This window comes from Bombina bombina, chromosome 3, assembly GCF_027579735.1.
Source record: "Bombina bombina isolate aBomBom1 chromosome 3, aBomBom1.pri, whole genome shotgun sequence".
Taxonomy (NCBI): domain Eukaryota; kingdom Metazoa; phylum Chordata; class Amphibia; order Anura; family Bombinatoridae; genus Bombina; species Bombina bombina.
In genome coordinates, this window is record NC_069501.1 from 272,517,919 (window position 1) to 272,537,195 (window position 19,277).

The 19,277-nt window shown below is 37.0% G+C and overlaps 1 protein-coding gene across 1 annotated transcript in view; it reads right to left on the bottom strand.

Moving 5' to 3' along the window:
- The window catches only part of PITPNM3 (PITPNM family member 3), a 753,676-nt gene that overhangs the window by 79,802 nt on the left and 654,597 nt on the right, over positions 1 to 19,277 (bottom strand). The window contains 1 exon segment of the mRNA XM_053705246.1: positions 1,299 to 1,493. Coding sequence (XP_053561221.1) covers positions 1,299 to 1,493 — 195 coding nt within the window.

The window sequence follows — 19,277 nt, forward strand, 5'->3', positions numbered from 1 at the left end:
TCTTTGCATACTTTTACTAAATTCTACCATTTTGATGTGTATTCTTCTTCTGAAGCAGTTTTTGGTAGAAAAATACTTCAGGCAGCTGTTTCAGTTTGATTCTTCTGCTTATAATTTCAGTTTTCTTCATTATAAGATTTAAACTTTATTTTGGGTGTGGATTATTTTTCAGCGGAATTGGCTGTCTTTATTTTATCCCTCCCTCTCTAGTGACTCTTGCGTGGAAGATCCACATCTTGGGTAGTCATTATCCCATACGTCACTAGCTCATGGACTCTTGCTAATTACATGAAAGAAAACATAATTTATGTAAGAACTTACCTGATAAATTCATTTCTTTCATATTAGCAAGAGTCCATGAGGCCCACCCTTTTTTGTGGTCATTATGATTTTTTTGTATAAAGCACAATTATTCCAATTCCTTGTTTTTTATGCTTTCGCACTTTTTTCTTATCACCCCACTTCTTGGCTATTCGTTAAACTGATTTGTGGGTGTGGTGAGGGGTGTATTTATAGGCATTTTGAGGTTTGGGAAACTTTGCCCCTCCTGGTAGGAATGCATATCCCATACGTCACTAGCTCATGGACTCTTGCTAATATGAAAGAAATGAATTTATCAGGTAAGTTCTTACATAAATTATGTTTTTTTTCTTTCATGATTTAGATACAGCATGCAATTTTAAACAACTTTCTAATTTACTCCTATTATATTTTTTTCTTCGTTCTCTTGTTATCTTTATTTTAAAAGCAGGAATGCAAAGCTTAGGAGCGGGCCCATTTTAGGTTTAGCACCCTGGATAATTCTTGCTTATTGGTGACTACATTAAGCCAACCAATAAGCAAACATAACCCAGGTTTTGAACCAAAAATGGGCCGACTCTTAAGTTTTATATTACTGCTTTTAAAATAAAGATAGCAAGAGAGCAAAGAAAAATTGATAATAGGAGTAAATAAGAAAGTTGCTTAAAATTGCATGCTCTATCTGAATCACAAAATAAAACATTTGGGTTCAGTGTCCCTTTAAAATCTAGCTTATTCCGTTACAAGCATTATAGTATTCCTTTAATATTTATTTTTCAATAACCCTCCATTGACCTAAAGACATTAGACTAACATTTGTCATAATTTTGTTTTAATGTGAAAGCTATAGTCAGGACAAAGTTTTCATTCCATGTAGTGGAACACAGCAGGTAATCTTATGAAATAGTTTTTTCATATAAATGTCAGAATACTGCTCTGTCTTGAATCCATAGACAATGATAACACAGCCACACACTGCAGCACATAAGGTTTCTTACTGTTAGCGATCTTTGCAGAGGGCAGGCTTTCAGAGGACCCAGACATCTCACTGTTCATGCTCACCAGACTAGAGCTTCTGACACTTTTCTGTATTGGGGTTGGCTGTTTAGGTGATGTTGATGAATCTGCAGACCCAGGGTTGTTGGATGTTTTATTTTCCATGAAAACTGTGCTACAAGCTTGAATGGCATCCACTGTAGAAAATGGGAAAGACAATTGCTCAATATATTTTAGGTTTCCTTTATCCATGATAGTAATAAACATATTGATTTTTTTAACCAATAAATACATTAATAAAGGGTTGTTGAAATGTATTCAGGCTTTCAGCAAACAGTATTACAATGACAAGTTTATTCAAAAGTCAGCTACAAAGAAAAGGCAAATTTCCCTTTCCTCTTAGCTCTAAAAATGAGCTTTTTGGAGGAAATCTAACAGTAGAAAATTCCACTCTCACATGACACGCTGGTGGAACTTTACTGACTTTTTAAATTATATGATTTTTCTTTTTAAAGCCCATGTGAGTTGATATATAAGGCTTGATTGCAAGTCTTACTGCAATTGATAACAAAGGGTGATTTATTTTGTATCCAGGCTGCATTAACTTCCTCTCTTATTACAAGTTTAAAGTAAACTAAATTTGCACTCATCAGGTTAGTGTGAATGAAGTCCTTAGGATTAGAGATAGAAAGAAAGTTGCACCAAACACAACATATATACATTAAAATAAAGTGTTACACTCATATATATATATATATAAAAAAATATATATATATATATATATATACACACTATCTAAAAAAAAAAGAATCATATTAATCTTAAAAATAAAAAGTTAAAAGGTATATGGTATATGACAAGGTATTTGAATGGAAAGGTCTATATTGTATATATACATACATATACATGTCTAATGATGTGTATGTACACTTATATACATATGTACATGTGTATTTATGCATTCATATACCTACATATGTACACATATAATATTTACACATGTATACACACACACATACATATATTTATACATAGTAACATAGTAGATGAGGTTGAAAAAACCATCAAGTTCAACCTATACAAATCTAATATACTTACAAAAAGCTCCAGTTGAGCTTAAATTAATCCCACTAAAAGGTGACCCATTCAATACAAGCAATCATATCCATGAATTTTGTTTCTAGCCGGAAATGTATCCAAACAATTTTTAAATGTATCTAGGGTATTGGCATTGACTACCTCCTTTGGTAATGAGTTCCACAATTTTATTGCTCTTACAGTTAAAAAAATGTTTCCGTTGCAGGAGATTAAATCTCCTTTCCTCCAACCTTAAAGGGACAGTATACACTCATTTTCATATAACTGCATGTAATAGACACTACTATAAAGAATAAGATGCACAGAAACTGATATAAAAATCCAGTATAAAATGGTTTAAAAACGTACTTAGAAGCTTTCAGTTTAGCTCTGTTGAAAAGGTAGTTGGAAAGCCCACTGCAAGTGGGAAATAAGACACTCCCCCTCCCCCTTCTTTTGCATATGAAAAGACCCTTTACACAAACAGGAGGAAGCTGGAGAAGGTAGCTGACGGTATTCAAATAAAACTTTGGGGCTTGGTTAGGAGTCTGAAAATCAGAGTAATGTTATTTAAAAATAAGCAAAATTATAAATTTTTTAAAAAAACAAACTTTATGGGCTTTATAAATAGATCATCTACAAAACATTTATGGAAAGAAAAAATGAGTGTATAATGGCCCTTTAAATTGTGACCTCTTGTCAAAAACAATTTTCTTGGAATAAACACAGCTTCAGCCATCTCTATTATGGGCCTTGAATATATTTATATAAAGTAATCATGTCACATCTCAAGCACCCATTTTCTAGAGAAAACAGACCCAGTTTGGCTAGTCTCTCCTCATAGCTTAAATTCTCCATTCCCCTTATTTGCTTTGTGGCCCTTCTCTGAACTTTTTCTAGTTCTGCAATATCTTTTTTTGCGATTGGCCCCCTAGAACTACACTTCATACTCAAGGTGAGGTCTTACCAGGGATTTATATAGTGACAGAATTATGCTTTCCTCCATTGAATCAATGCCTTTTTTAATACATGCTAGTATCTAATTAGCCTTTGAAGCCACTGCCCTGCATTGTGCACCCATCTTTAGCTTGTTATCTATTACTACTCCCAAATCCCTTTCCTCCTCTGTTTGGCTACGTTTTGTCCCATTTATATATATATATATATATATATATATATATATATATATATATATATATATATATATATATATATATGTGTGTGTGTGTGTGTATGTGTACTATGAAGCCCTTTCCACTCAAATACCTAAAAAGAAGAAAAAACATTTGTAATATATTTTAATATTTAATAATGTGTTTACTGTATATGTATTGTAAATATTTTACATTCCAATGTTCTTCATGTTTTAGGTATTTTTAAATAGATATTCCAATATATATATATCTGTATATACCTATACACACACATATATATATATATATATTCATATAAATATACAGTATCCCACAAAAGTGAGTACACCCCTCACATTTTTGTAAATATTTTATTATATCTTTTCATGTGACAACACTAAAGACATTACACTTTGCCACAATGTAAAGTAGTGCATGTACAGCCTGTATAACAGTGTAAATTTGCTGTCCCCTCAAAATAACTCAACAGGCAGCCATTAATGTCTAAAACATTGGCAACAAAAGTGAGTACACCCTAAGTGGAAATGTCCAATTTATCATTGCACCAGCAGTTCTGGTGAACTGCTGGTTCAATGCCGCCCCCTGCAGATTCGCGGGTAATCGCCCACTAGCAGGGGGTGTCAATCAATCGGGCTGATTGCTGTCCGCCACCTCAGAGGTGGTGGACGAGTTAAGGAGCAGCGGTCCGCCTGAAGCGGAGTGGGTCGGAAGCAGCATCCGCTACTTCATAAATTGACCCCCAAGTCTAAACTCAAAACTTAAAATTGTCTTTATATGTAAACCAGCATTGTTGACTAGCAATTAGGGATGGGCGAATGTTTCGCAACATTCGAAAAATGAAACAAATTTTAACACATTCGTTTGTTCATTTAAAACTTTGAATGTTTGTACAACATTCTAACATTTGTTTAATATAATAGTATTTCTAATGCTTTCTTTAAATGTAATATTCAATTCAAATTTCAAATAATTTGATTTGAATTATGCAATAGTCAAATTCGAAAAATTCAAATTTATATATTTGTAATACTATTTTTAATGCTTTCTTTCAATGTAATATTCAAATTATGCAATATTCGAATTTGAAAAATTTAAATTTATATATTTGTAATACTATTTCTAATGCTTTATTTAAATGTAATATTCGAATTATGTAATATTCAAAATACTAACATTCGAATTGATATATTTGTATATATTAGGTATTCATTTACTATTCCCTACCACATGAACTATTGAAATTCTGAATAGTATTTGTTAAATCGAATGTTACATTCGAAATTTTGAATGTGGACATTCTATTTATAAACATTCGAATTCGAAAGTGACATTTGAAAACTGTAAATAGCATTCGATTATAGAATTTTTAAGAATATTCGTTCTTATCAACATTCGATTATGTAAATCAATTTCTACAATAACGATCATACTAACATTTCAATTTGAATATAAACACATTCACCCATCCCTAGTAGTAATTGGCTTTTAAAAAATGAGATATGCATGGACACCTATGGGAGTTTGTGGAGTAAAATCTATATGCCCCTGTATAGCCAGATCCACACTAAGGGGAGGACCCGTCCAGGTTGCACTAGCAAATACATGAAAATGTAAAGATACACTCATATTAACACTATCTGATAACAATTTGTTAAAAAATAATAAACAGTTATAAGGGCTCAAAAATATATTTTATAAGGTGTTAGTAAAAAAACTTTACCACATATATATATATATATATATATATATATATATATATATATATATATATATATATATATATATATATATAAAGAATAGTGAATAACAGCACTTAGAGGACAGTGTGAATTCCTTCCATATACGTGTAGATCCACTTTTGTAGATCCACTTTTGTAGATCCACTTTTGTCAGATTTTGATAATGTAAAATACATATCTATACCTATATATCTATAGGAATAGGTATATATAGACATTTATAAAAATATGTATTTACAATAAAATGTACATTTTTCTGTATGTGAAGAACATTAGAATGTGACATTTTAAAAACTCCTGTCAGGTTAGTGCATGAGTATGTTCTTTGTTCAGTTTGTGCTCTCCATTTACTTCTATGGAGAGAATACTTCAATGTGGTCACGATATTTGGTTTGCTCGCATCGGGTTTTGCTCAAGCACAAACTTTTTCCTTTCAACTCGTAAAACTATACTTGGAAAAAGATTAATTCTCAAATATACATTCAAATATAGAAGCTCAAGAGATCTAGTAAAAAATGAAGTTAAATCTTAAATAATGCTCCCTCCAGATTCTTTACATATATATTTGGCAAAAAACTTATGTTAAAGTTATAATTTATTATTTATAAAACGTTTAAAGGGAAGGAAATTCCTAACTTAAACTGCATCCATTGCCCCCTAGGGAGCTTTGCAAGACATCATCAATGAGAACACTGATGACATCACACATGACATCATAGATTATATCATTAAAGACATTGCTAGTGACATCACCTATGATATATAGTATAAAATGTACAATCTAAGCTTACTCTCCTTTGCATTAGACCCTGGTCGCCTTTATTCCCCCTCTCCCTGACATGCAATTACCTCCTTATTCTTCTACCTCAAACACAATCTCATACTCATCTCTTACTTCCATTTCCTGACACACATTCCTTTACCTTTCACTCCCTCTAACTCATCTTCTCAGCATCCTTTTCCTTACATCTTTCTAACCCTCTTGATCCAACAAGCCTTCACATACCAGCTTCTTTTCATCCTTTTAACCCTAACTACTCAAACACAACCGCCTGCTCAACCTCTTTTCACCTCCCTAATATTCTCTATCTTCCCCACCCTCTCACACAGCTTCCTCTTCATTTCATCCCTGCTTCACACCCTCTTATTACTCGCGCCCTCCTCATCAGTTGTTTGTTATACACAGCCTCCTCCTTATACTCTTACCGCTTCTTCATAACACCGCTTATCCCCTTGATCACTGTCCCCCAAATGCCAGCCATTGTTCCCCCTCTTGGCCCCCATCTCCCTTACATATAGCTCATGCTCACCCTTCAACACCCCACTAACACATTTCTGTAGTTGCATCTATGTATGTTTTTAAATATATATTTCTGCACAAACATTATACATATAGATAATTTTTATTTAAAGGGACATGAAACCCAAATTTTTTCTTTCGTGATTTAGAAAGAGCATGTAATTTTAAACAACTTTCTTTACTTCTATTATCTAATTTGCTTCATTCTCTTGATATCACTTGCTGAAAAGCATATCTAGATATGCTCAGTAGCTGCTGATTGGTTGCTGCACATAGAGGCCTTGTGTGATTGGCTCACACATGTGCATTGCTATTTCTTCAACAAAGGATATCTAAAGAATTGAGTAAATTAGATAATAGAAGTAAATTGGAAAGTTGTTTAAAATTACATGCCCTATCTGAATCATGAAAGTTTAATTTTGACTAGACTGTCCCTTTAAGATGTCATGTACTGAGTGAGTCAATTGGCGACATAACTAACCAACTGTAATGGATGTCAACTTTTGCAAAACAAAAGCTAAGTTGTATGAAATAACTTAAAAATAATACCAATGGACATTAGATCAAGTCAAAAGCAATCAGCTAAGTATAATGAAAATACATTCAGCCATGTCAGCTGTAGAATAAATCCCAATTATAAGTCCATGGAATTTTTCTGATAAACAGGACTTTTTTTCTACATTTAATAACATTAAAATGGCATGACCAGTTTTATAGTCACTAGTAATAGCTACAAAACACATTACAGTACATACAGTTACAACAGTACTATTACATTTTATGTTTAACCATGAACTTTTGTTCAAACTTAAACAATAACTGATTCATGCATATATATATATATATATATATATATATATATATATATATATATATATATATATATATATACACACACATGTATACATAGATACATACACCTTGAGGAATTCTAGCATAAATAAATGTTTTGTTATATGCCTAGAGGGAGATTAACTACATCAGTAAAGTATAGGTTTAAAAAGATAATAACCATCAGCATAACAGTAACAAAATAAATGTGAAAGTCTGAGAAATGTACTGACCAAAAAGTACGATATATTAGACATTCACGAAAGATGGTATAGAACTGATCCAGATGACTTGCTTTGAACTATTAAGAGAGTTGTCTCTTGGAAGTTCTCCAGATTTTAAAGCCACCAGTATGGAAATAAAGGGATGTTGCCAACATCCTTAGTAGATCAAGGTACAAATTAGTCCTGGCTTGCAATGATTTATTAACCATGCATCCTGTAGCATATACTTGTGTGGTATCCCCTTGTCAGCCATTCCAAGAGCTTCTGTGTGCTGTGGCAATCTGGTTCTCATCACCATAAGTATAGAATGGGGAGTCACCTCAGCACATGCTACAGTACTACTAGTACTACTCTCTGACAGCCATTAAAATTGGTTCAGGATGAAATACAGGAGGTTCAGCAGGACACCTCTCAGATGAATTCTTAAAGTAGGTGTATAGTGCTCACGCATCTCTTCTACATATCTCTTTGTGGGTACAGAGCTTCCAAAGCATGAAGGATCTCTTTGCCCCCATGCCATAGTTTTGAGAACTGTTCTATGGAACTAAAAACGTAATAATGACTTACCCCAATAACAGGGGGGGGGGATGTTGAGAGCCTATCCTTTGATAGGCTGCAGTAGGCCTCAACGTTCTGGTTAGAACCCACAAGAATTATACCAAATTGTTCTGCAAACTCTGCTTTGTATAACTGTAGAAGTATTGGGGTTATATAGCTTGAATTTAATTTAATATGCATTGTTTCCACTACACTAAATATTGCAACATCACATGGTAGTCAGTGGAGGCTCCTCCATTTGTTCACATTCGCACGTGAACCCCCATTCAGATGTGAACCCCCATTCAGAAGAAGAGAAGAAAAACAAATTCTGAAGAAAATATAATTTTTCCAATAGCCCCCCTATTGGAAAAATTATATTTAATTTATACCCCCCAAAAAGTTAAAGCAAAACTGTTTTTTGTTGTTAATTTATATATTTTTAATGTTTCCACAATTCCACTGTTTTTTTTTTATTTAACCGCACTTGCGGTAGAGCCTACATGCCTGTCTCATTAGCTGCCTGTATATTTTCATGCAGACCACTCCCACTCTCCACCCCATCCCTATACTGGCTTAATCGCACAGTTCAGCCTGTGCTCACGAGCCAGTGAGGTGGTGTTAAGCTGGTCTGGATACGTCATCACTGATCACGTGATGATCAGTCAGCTCCAGAGTCCAGCTCCGCCTCCACCCACTCTCTTTGAGGTGACTGACTGCGAGTGCGCACAGTGTGCTGTGAGGAGGAAATGAGGAATGAAAATTGCTGTTCATCCAGCATGGGGACATGTGCCATGTGTTGGTGGGGACTGGTTGAGAAGCAGCAGAGGACAGGCAAATCCTGCAGCCCTAACAATAGCAGCAGATACACCATCCTTGATCCTTCTGTGACCCAACTGGATTACTAAGGTACGGTGGCTGTGTCAGTGGTAAAAGGGACTGGGAGGAACGTTATCTGCACACTGTTTGCACTATGACACTGCTCTGTTGTCATACTAACAGGCAGGCAGTGTCACAAACACAGGCAGCACGCTGTGAGGGAGGCTGGCTGATGTAGAGTAAAAAAATAGATAATGGCTGCACCGGAGGATCCAGGAGGCTTTTGATTGACAGTTTTACAGCCTTGTGACTCCACTGTTTGTTTTTACTACACAAGCCATGTACAGGGGTTAGGTGAGGGGGTCAGATCTGTTTAATGGTTATGTATGTAAGACTACAGCGATACAAAGGGGCTAGCTGGCTGCAAATACAAGTGAGTGAGAAATCCCTGACCCTGTGTGTGCTGTGTGAGCTGTATACATGTAAATCACTAACATATTTTTAAAACCTAATCTCCCTCCCCCAGTGTGACTTGAAGCTTCTATAACAGTTACTCTGCTAGTACTAAAGCTCTTTAATTTTGCATATTGAAATTCTGCATTGTACTTATTTTGTGTTATTAAAAATATATATATGATGTCATCTTAAAATGTAAGATAAATATTTCTCCTTTCACAACCTCCATTTTCTATGCATATATCTGCCTGTTTTCTAATGGTTTTAATAAGCTATGTTTCTTTTAGCTTGGCATTCACCCTGCTTCTCTTTCATGATTCAGATAGAGAATACAATTTTAAACAACTTTCCAATTTAGTTCTATTATCTAATTTGATTCCTTCTCTTGTTATCCTTTGCTGAAAGGTTTATCTAGGCAAGTTCAGGAGCAGCAGAGAACCTAGGTTCTAGCTGGCTGCATATATATATCACCTATGTGTTCAGTTAGAAACCATTAGTGCATTGCTGCTCCTTCAACAAATGATACCAAGGGAATGAAACAAATTAGATAATAGAAGTAAATTAGAAAGTTGTTTAAAATTGTATTCTCTATCTGAATCATGACAGAAACATTTTGGGTTTCATGTCCCTTTAAGGTGAGCTGGGATGGTTGCATGGGGTAATAAAAACATCAGATTACTCCCATTATCATTCAGGAGCTTTATTAATGCTGTTATACCTCTCATGTACATATGAATACCAGATCTTTGATATGCCTATCCTAGATTTAAAGGGACAGTCTACAATATAATTTTTATTGTTTATAAAGATAATCCCTTTATTACCCATCCCTCAGTCTTGCACAACCAAACACTTATATTAATACACTTTTTACCTCTGTAATTACCTTGTATGTGTGCATCATCTGACAGCTCCATAATCACATATATAAAAGTACATTAATATAACAATGTTGGTTGTGCAAAGCTAGGGAATGGGTAGTAAAGGCATTAGCTATCTTTTTAAACAATAACAATTTTAGTGTAGACTGTCCCTTTAACTACAATTCCTATATGGCTACCACCATACTGCCTGCAAGAACATTTTTAGAAGTTTATCACCAAGTCAGCACATACATTATTAACGTACTAAAACATGTTTCCACCAAAGCTAATATTTAATCATTTGCATTGAGACTGACAATTATATTGTTTAATATAATGTCACGTCAAAGCTTTTATATTATATTCAATAGGAAATGCATTACAAGAAAGTATGTAGTCTGTGTGTGTGTGTAGTGTGTATGTATGTATGCTTGTGTAATGTGTATATGTATGTAGTGTGTACAGTATGTATGCTTGTGTAATGTGTATATGTATGTAGTGTGTACAGTATGTATGCAGTTTGTTTGTGTAAGTGTGTGAAGTGTGTATCAAATATACATAGTTTCTCATTAAAGGGGTGGGGCCTCATTTCAAGGGGTGTGGTCTAGTGCACCCCCATCTTCAAAATTCACCAGCCGCCACTGATGGTAGTGTCTGAAAACACGCCATTGTAAAACTGCCTTTAGATAATTTCAACAGGGGCTTTATAGTCCTGGCAAGATTCCTTAGAGAACCTCACAAGTTCAGAGACCTTTAGATAATCAGATTCTTTGTGGTAAGTGTAGAGGTCTTCAATGAATATGATTCTTAAGACTTCTGAGTTCTGTGATGACTTGGGGAACATACCAAGTTGCCCGTTTCATATTCAATAGATATTTTTAAATCAGATTTTACATGAAAACTGTGTTTTTTTTAGTGAATTCCACATATTTTCAGATTATTGTTCAATTCAATTTGTAATAATTTTATGTTGCTGCCTTTGTTCTCAGTTTTTATTAATACATTTCCCTCTAGAATGGTAGCAGCTGCATGCTAGAAGCAATGATGTCACGAGGGTTGTTCATCATAATGAGCAAGCTGTTTCAAATGTGCACTTCTGTACTCAAACAAAAAGGAATATAATAATAACAATAATAATAATACTTATATTTATAATAGCTATCATAGGGTCTATGCCAACTCATTGGAATAGCTGCACACTGCATTTTTCTGGGCTATTCAAAGCTTTTAAAGAAAACATTTTTTATCATGGCTTTTGAAAGTAGTATTCATACTCATTATTTTTCCTACGATTTACATTTTCTATTTCAATACAAATGACATCATATTTTGGCCTCTTTTAAAAGGTTAACATTTTTGTGCATGCTCTCTTCACATATAAATAAACACATGTTTTTACAGATGTATTGAAAAGTAAAAAAAATAGTTAAAATCACAATTTTAAACTATGCTGTAATACACAACTAGAATTTAATCACCAGGGGCGCGATCCGATATACGGCGTAGTTTTTGGCGCAAGCGAGGGAACCCGCGCTGCCCGTAATTTCACCTCGCAACTCGAGCTATCACATATACTGCGCAGCCAGAAGCTAAAGTGGCGTAAGTATGAAAAACCGGCGATCAACTAAAATGTGCGCAAATACACATTTTAGTCGTCGCAAGTACTTACGCCAGTGTTTTGTTCACGTAAAGTCTCAATAAAGAGTAGTTTTATGAAAAATTAGGCTAAGAATCATAAAAAATAACCGCCAGTTCTAAAAGATGCGTCACGTAATTACGCGATTCAAAATTCATACATAAACCCATGCGCAGCCGCCATTTTCTTTAGTGTGTTTGGTTGGTTCTTGGAGCTACAGCACACTACAGTGAGTTCAGTTATTTAGTAAGAGCAGTGAGAGAGGCGCAGATCATAAAAGTTAGTTAGGTCGGATTTTTGTTTGGGTAAGCCTGTACATTTACTTACACTTTTTTTTTACATATTGCACACATTTTGCATACATACATATACAAAATACACAACACTTTTCTAACACCTCACACATTTTTTTTTATATTTTACAGTGTGATAGGCTGAGTGTTTGGTTGTGATTGAAGTGGGAGTGAGTGTGTGAGTGTTTGTAGTTTGAGGATGGCAGGGAGAGGTAGGGCGGAGGGGAGGAGGGGAGCGGCGTTGCAGGGAGAGGATTATTGTAGTGGACAGGAGGAGCAGCAGGGTCCCCGTCAGGGAGTAAGTGGAGTGGGGAGAGGGAGAGCCAGAAGGGATGATGGGAGTGGGGTTGCCCCGAGACCAGGCACACTTAGAAGAGGGACAGAGGGTGCACATGGGGACAGAAGGGGGAGGAGGGAGAGGATAGGGAGGAACCCACAACAGGGACATCCCAGGGAGGAAAACAGGCGGCCACAGACGATGAGCGCATGAGATACCCAAACTTCTCGTTCAATGAGAATGTTGCGCAAGTCCAAGCCGTCATGGACAACCACAGTGCCCTCTTTGGCCAGGAGAAGGGCAAAGGAGTTGGCCGAAGGCATAAGGCTGCATGGCTGTTGGTCAAGGATGCAGTAAACAGCGTGGACCCGCAGAGGAGGACTGTCGAGGGCCTTAAAAAAGGTGGAACGATTGTAAGAGGCGGGTGAAGGAGAAGATGGGCCAAGAAGCCATGCACCAGAGGGGAACAGGCGGTGGTCCACCCCAGGAAGCTGAATACAACAAATGGCAGGAGATGATACGCAGGTCCCTGAGTATCACAGCAGTCCGTGGACTTCCAGGGGCTTGTGACTCAGGGGCTGCAACATCAGCACAGCATGTTGGTGAGTAACATCCCACACACCAACATTATATGTATTTGAGATATAACATCCTTTAATGTCACACATTCATGTACACAATGAGGAGCATGGTATTTGGCCTACTAACAAAAACATATACAATTATATTTCACATTAAAGGGACATTAAACCAAATCTTTTTATTTCATTATTCAGATAGAGAATACAGTTTTAAACAACATCCCAATTTAATTCAATGATCTAATTTGCTTAATTATTCTGATATCCTTTGTTCATGAAATATCAATGCACATGGGTGAGCCAATCACATGAGGCATTGATGTGCAGCCACCAATCAGCAGTTTCTGAGTCTATCTATATATGCTTTTCAGCAAAGAATATCAAGAGAATGAAGCAAATTAGGTAATGGAAGTAAATTAGAAAGTTGTTTAAAATTGCATGCTCTAGCTGAATCATGAAAGAATAAAAATGGGTTTAATGTCCATTTAATGCTACTTAACACATTGAAATTCATGATATGAGGTGGAATAGTGAAATACTAACATGTCTCAGAGTAACACAGGCCACAAGCCACATGTAGAGTTTTCAGTAAATGGACACTTTCGCCATCACAATACTTTTAGCTCAAGAAAGCACGTTATGTGCCTACATCAGGCTAAAGGAAATTGTGTGACCATAGTGTCACTTAAAGAACAAATTTTCTCCATCACTGACATGTACACATAACTATTGTATGAAACACATACATGTATATTTTGCATATTAAAATCCCTCATATCACAAATCACAATGTGCACATGCATGTTATAGAGTTTGACATGAGAATGAGTATAGGCCCTAGCGAGTATAGGCCCTAGCATCTATCAATGTACATTGTATGCCCACATGGACATATATATGATTGTACTAATCCCTCTCATCATTTGATTCCTCCACAGAACCTCCTGTCACCAGGGTGCAAACAGGCATGCATCCACCTCCACCACCAGTCCGAGGAATGCATCCACCTCCACTACCAGTCCAAAGAATGCATCCGCCTCCACCACCAGTCCGAGGAATGCAGCAACAAGGACAGTATGCTCCCAGGCATGAGCTGGGTTGGATTGCCTCTGTTGAGGACCCAGACGTGATGCCACCAACATTGTCAGAGGAGCCCTGGCAAGATACCTGGCCAAAGTATTATTCTTTTGGCTTTGAGGGGGTGCCAAATCAGCCCCAAAGGGTACATGTCTTTACCCCCCTCCCCAATATCAGGCCAGTCATGGCTTTTACGCACAGGAAATGCAAACTGGACAGGCTGAGTGGTCGCACACTAGTCGTCAATAGGACTACCAGTCCACCCGGAGAGCTCCACCATCCTCTTCCCTTGGAAGAGCTCCAACATCTGAAGAGGAGCATATAGCTGTAGTTGTCCCTGATGCACCAGCAGCTGTAGTTGTCCCTGATGCACCAGCAGCTGTAGTTGTCCCTGTTGCACCAGCAGCTGAGGATGTCCCTGATGCACCAGCAGCTGAGGATGTCCCTGATGCACCAGCAGCTGAGGATGTCCATGATGCACCAGCAGCTAGAGCTGAACCTGCACCTACAATCCCTGCTGCTCAAGAGCCTATAGATCCAATGTATTCTCCCCTGGGAGACAAATACATTTCACTACAGAGAAGGCTCATAGCAAGCTGCGAGAGCAGACAGAGAGACCAACACAGGTTTCACAGGAGCCAACAGAGGTTACTCCAGCGTACCATCGAGCTGCAGAGGGAGGGACATGGCAGCATCCTTAAATGGACTAGTCCAAAACCAGTCTCAGATGATGAGAGTTATTTCAGATATGCAGATGCAGATTGACAACAGATGGCCGGAACAAAACCAACTCCTTGGTGTGTTGGTTGAGCACTTCACACACCAGCAGTACACTGCCTCCAGCCTCTCATCTGTGGCCAGCACTCCGGCAGAATCAACTGAATCCACACAACCCAGGAGAAACAGGAGATCCACTCCAGTCACCTCAGCCCCCTCATCCAAGAAGCCAAGAAAAAAAAAATATTCTTATAGTTCACCATAAATCTTGTCCTCTGTTATTTACCATATAATTGTCATCCACATCCATATGAGGTGTGTTTTAGTACAGTAATATTGTTAAAACATATAATAATACCTGTGTGGAAATGTCCAAAAAAGGTATTGTCATCATGTTTATGACATATTCATGTTCTATAAACCACATCACATAGTTGTGTATGAAGGGTACATATAGTAATATTCACTTATAAGATGTAAATCAAAGTTTCTCACATCCAATATAAATTGACACATGAGTATATCTAACTAATAATGTATTTACAGAAGGTGTGAACATAAGGTATAAACATCCATTCTCATCATTCTTAATGATAGTCAATAAATCATAGTGACCTAAACATGAATTAAACAAATGAGAAATATATAGTAATTAGGGTGGTTAAGGGAAGGGGGTTGGGATGTAGTAGTTTCACTTACATGCAGTGGAAATCCGCAGTATGTAATTCTGCAAGACATGATATATACACATGCAATGGTTGGTGAGGTACAGTCAAACATCATAATACATGTGAATGTTATGGTTTACTGTACTTATGAACAAGTAACTTACAGGTGAATTATTCCCGGATGACAGAATCCCTCAATTCATTCTCCCTCAGTGTCCCCCTGTCCACATCCTCAGGTACAGGAACCAGCTGCTGCTGCTGCTCTTGGTCTGGTTCCATGCCCCCCAATATACGTGTGTCCACAGCAATGTTGTGTAGAATACAACAAGCATTGACAATGGAACACACTTTGTTGGGGTTATACTGTAGAGCTCTGCCTGTAACATCCAGACACCTGAATCTGGATTTTAATAGGCCAAAGCTCCTTTCGATTACATTTCTTGTTCGTATGTGGGCCTTCTGGTACCTGAGTTGTGGCTCTGTAAGGGGGTGCACCAAGGGGGTTAATAGCCATGGTCTGCAGCGTACCCTGCGTCACCTGTCATGTAACATATGTATTCTGATTACTACAGGTACATCATGTGCTTAAAGGGACATAACATGGATTTCATTTAAAATATATATTTAACCAAAACAATAAATTGGTGCATTGTAAGCAATCTACTTTTATGCCAGGATTAGTCTAGACGAAAATTCTATTTTAAAGGGACATGAAATACAATTTTTTTTATTTCATGATTCAGATAAAACATGCAATTTTAAACAACTTTCCAATTTACTAAAATTTCCTGATTTGCTTCATTATCTTGATATCTTTTGTTGAAAAGCATATCTGAATAGGCTCAGTAGCTGCTGATTGGTGGCTGTACATAGATGCCTTGTGTGATTGGCTCACCCATGTGCATTACTATTTCTTCAACAAAGGATATCTGATGAATAAAGCAAATTAAATAAAAGAAGTAAACTGGAATGTTGTTTAACTGAATCATGAAAGAAAAATATTGGGTTTCATGCCCTTTTAATGATTCAGATAGAACATGCCATTTTAAGAAAATGTCCTTTTAAGTGAAAACCTATTCATAGTATACTGTCCCTTTAAAGGGACATGAAACACACATTTCTTGTTTCATGAGTTAAAAAGAACCTGCAATCTTCAACTTTATAATTTACTTCTATTATGTCATTTGCTCCATTCTCTTGATATCATTTGCTGACAAGCATAATAGATATGCTCATTAGCTGCTGATTGTTGGCTGCACATAGATGCCTCATATGATTGGCTCATCTATGTGCATTGCTATTTTTTCAACAAAGGATATCTAAAGAATAAATCAAATAAGATAATAGAAGTGAATCGTATTGTTGTTTAACATTTTATTCTCTATCTGAAACATGAGATAATTATTTTGTGTTTAGTGTCCCTTTAGTAGAAATATACAGACAGAATGAAGGTACTCACCAAGCAGCCATCCTCCCGAGAGTGTTCCATTTTCAAACAGCTGGAATAAGGAGGTCTGGCACAGGATGTAGGAATCATGTGCATTCCCTTGAAAGCCTGCATACACGTGTGAATTTCAGAGTGGTATCGCAGAGGGGCTTGTGTCTGGCCAACAGAGAGGCCAGACACAAGCCCCTCTGTTGACTGGAATGAGCCGGATGCCAGGAAGTGTACAACACACAACAGCTTCTGCATACCAGTCAGAGCTCGGTTCCTATTCGCTTGAGGGTCAATATCATCCTTAAAGACCTCATATAGGTCAATGAGGCTTGCAGAAGTAAAGCGATATTTTTCCCTGACCTCCACTTCTGTCATACCAAACAGGGTGACCCTAACCCTGTGTATCCTTGGTGCGCTTCCCCTCTGCTGATGCCTTCGTCTTATAGGCCCTGCTGGCCTATGGCCAGCTGCAGCAACAGCAGCAGGGGCAGCACCAGGAACAGGGACAACAGCAGGAGGAGCAGGGACAGCAGCAACAGCAGCAGGAGCAGGGATGGCTACAGCACCATGACCAGGGACCTCAGCAGCAGGTATATCATCCAAAACAGGGGCTTGTAGGGCTTCCAGCACCCCTTGTGCCCCACAATGCTGTCTCTCTAGGTATCCAATATAATGCAGGGGAAACATGGTGGCTAATGAGGGTGTGCATTGGCAGGTGTTTTAAGGCTGCCGGTGAGAGGTTGTGCTGTTTGTGATTGGTTTGACACACTTGCAGGGGGAGGAATTATGAATGCTTAGAAGAGGTTTAACTGATTGAGATCTGCTGCTGATATGTATGTGATTATGTATGTGTTTGCTAAGCCCTCAGAGAGTTACGTTGGTTTGTTAGTCAGTGCAAGGGTTACTGCGCTTGCAATTTGTGGTGAGATGGAAATGGAGTAGATTTTCATAAATCTGCACGCGTAAGTCCTTACGCTGTAAATTGGATACCAAACTGCGCGTGTTTTGTATGTCAGTCTATGGGCAAAAAACTACGGGCGAAGGCAGAAATATATGCGCGTAACTTCTAGGTTACGCCGTATATAGGATACCAAACCCGCGCAAAATTTGGCATCGCCGGATTTTGCGGGCGACACTGCATATCGGATCGGGCCCCAGGATTTTATTACAAGAACAGATACTTCATATTTTGCTTCATTTTTACAACTCAATGCAGCATTTTAAAGACAAAAAAACATAGCTAGAACATTACAGCATAACAGAAAACAATGACCAGACATATTTAGCCAATGAAAAAGCTAAATTTGAATGAAATAAAAACAATGATTAATTAGAGTAGCTGTAGTGACCAAATACTGACCGTTTAGCATCCCAACCTCTTTTTTTTCTTTTGCTGGTCAGCAAACAGATAAGTGCTCTCTGTATTTACACAAATAAAAATTGCTCTTTCTTCATTTAAATTCCTTGTTTTTTCTCATAATTCTTATTTATTGTTCCCATTTCATGTTTCCATATTCATTTTCTTTTTGTCGTTAGTTTTTGCCATAAATATTTTAATTCTTATATATATTTTTTTCCTGAGTTCTTCTCATACCTTCTCTCTTTTTTATTTGATCCCCCTTTTATTTTATTCCCTTCCTCCCTACTTTAGTCCTTTTTTCCTCTTTGCCATGTATCCTTCTGCTGTGTAGTGAAATCTCTCCTCTCAGTCGATCTGTGGTCACATGACGCCAACGCCATCTTAGGGGCGTTTTTTCCCTATCTACATCACTGTTCTTTCCCTCCATGGACCTTTACCTCAGGTGGCACCACCCCTTCATATCTTCTCCTTCACATAATTACAATTATTCAGTAATTTAGTTAATTGCATTTGCTTAATTTTTTATGTTATGTTTTAGCTTTCACTGCTCTCTGGTATTTTCGTTGCAATTAATTTTATAAACAAAAATTCCTTTTAGAGAAATTATTTTAATGTTGCTTGATAGAACTTTTAAACAGTTTTAATTGACATCTGGCTAATGCTAATACTGAGTAGGCACCCATTTATCGCCCGGTATTGTTCCCTTTCAGCGGTCTGGACACAGCTAACTAGGTATTCACTCCATACACGTCAAAATATTGTCCAGCCCCCTGGGGATCTAGGATACATTAAACTTACTCCTTCCCTATTAGCATTTAGTCCAATATTCTGTCTGTATAATACAGAATCTTATGCTCATCATTTTTTATTCCCTTGCTTTCACTTATATCCTGATTTTTTAATAATTTCTAGTCCTGTATTCCTCTTCTGTTCC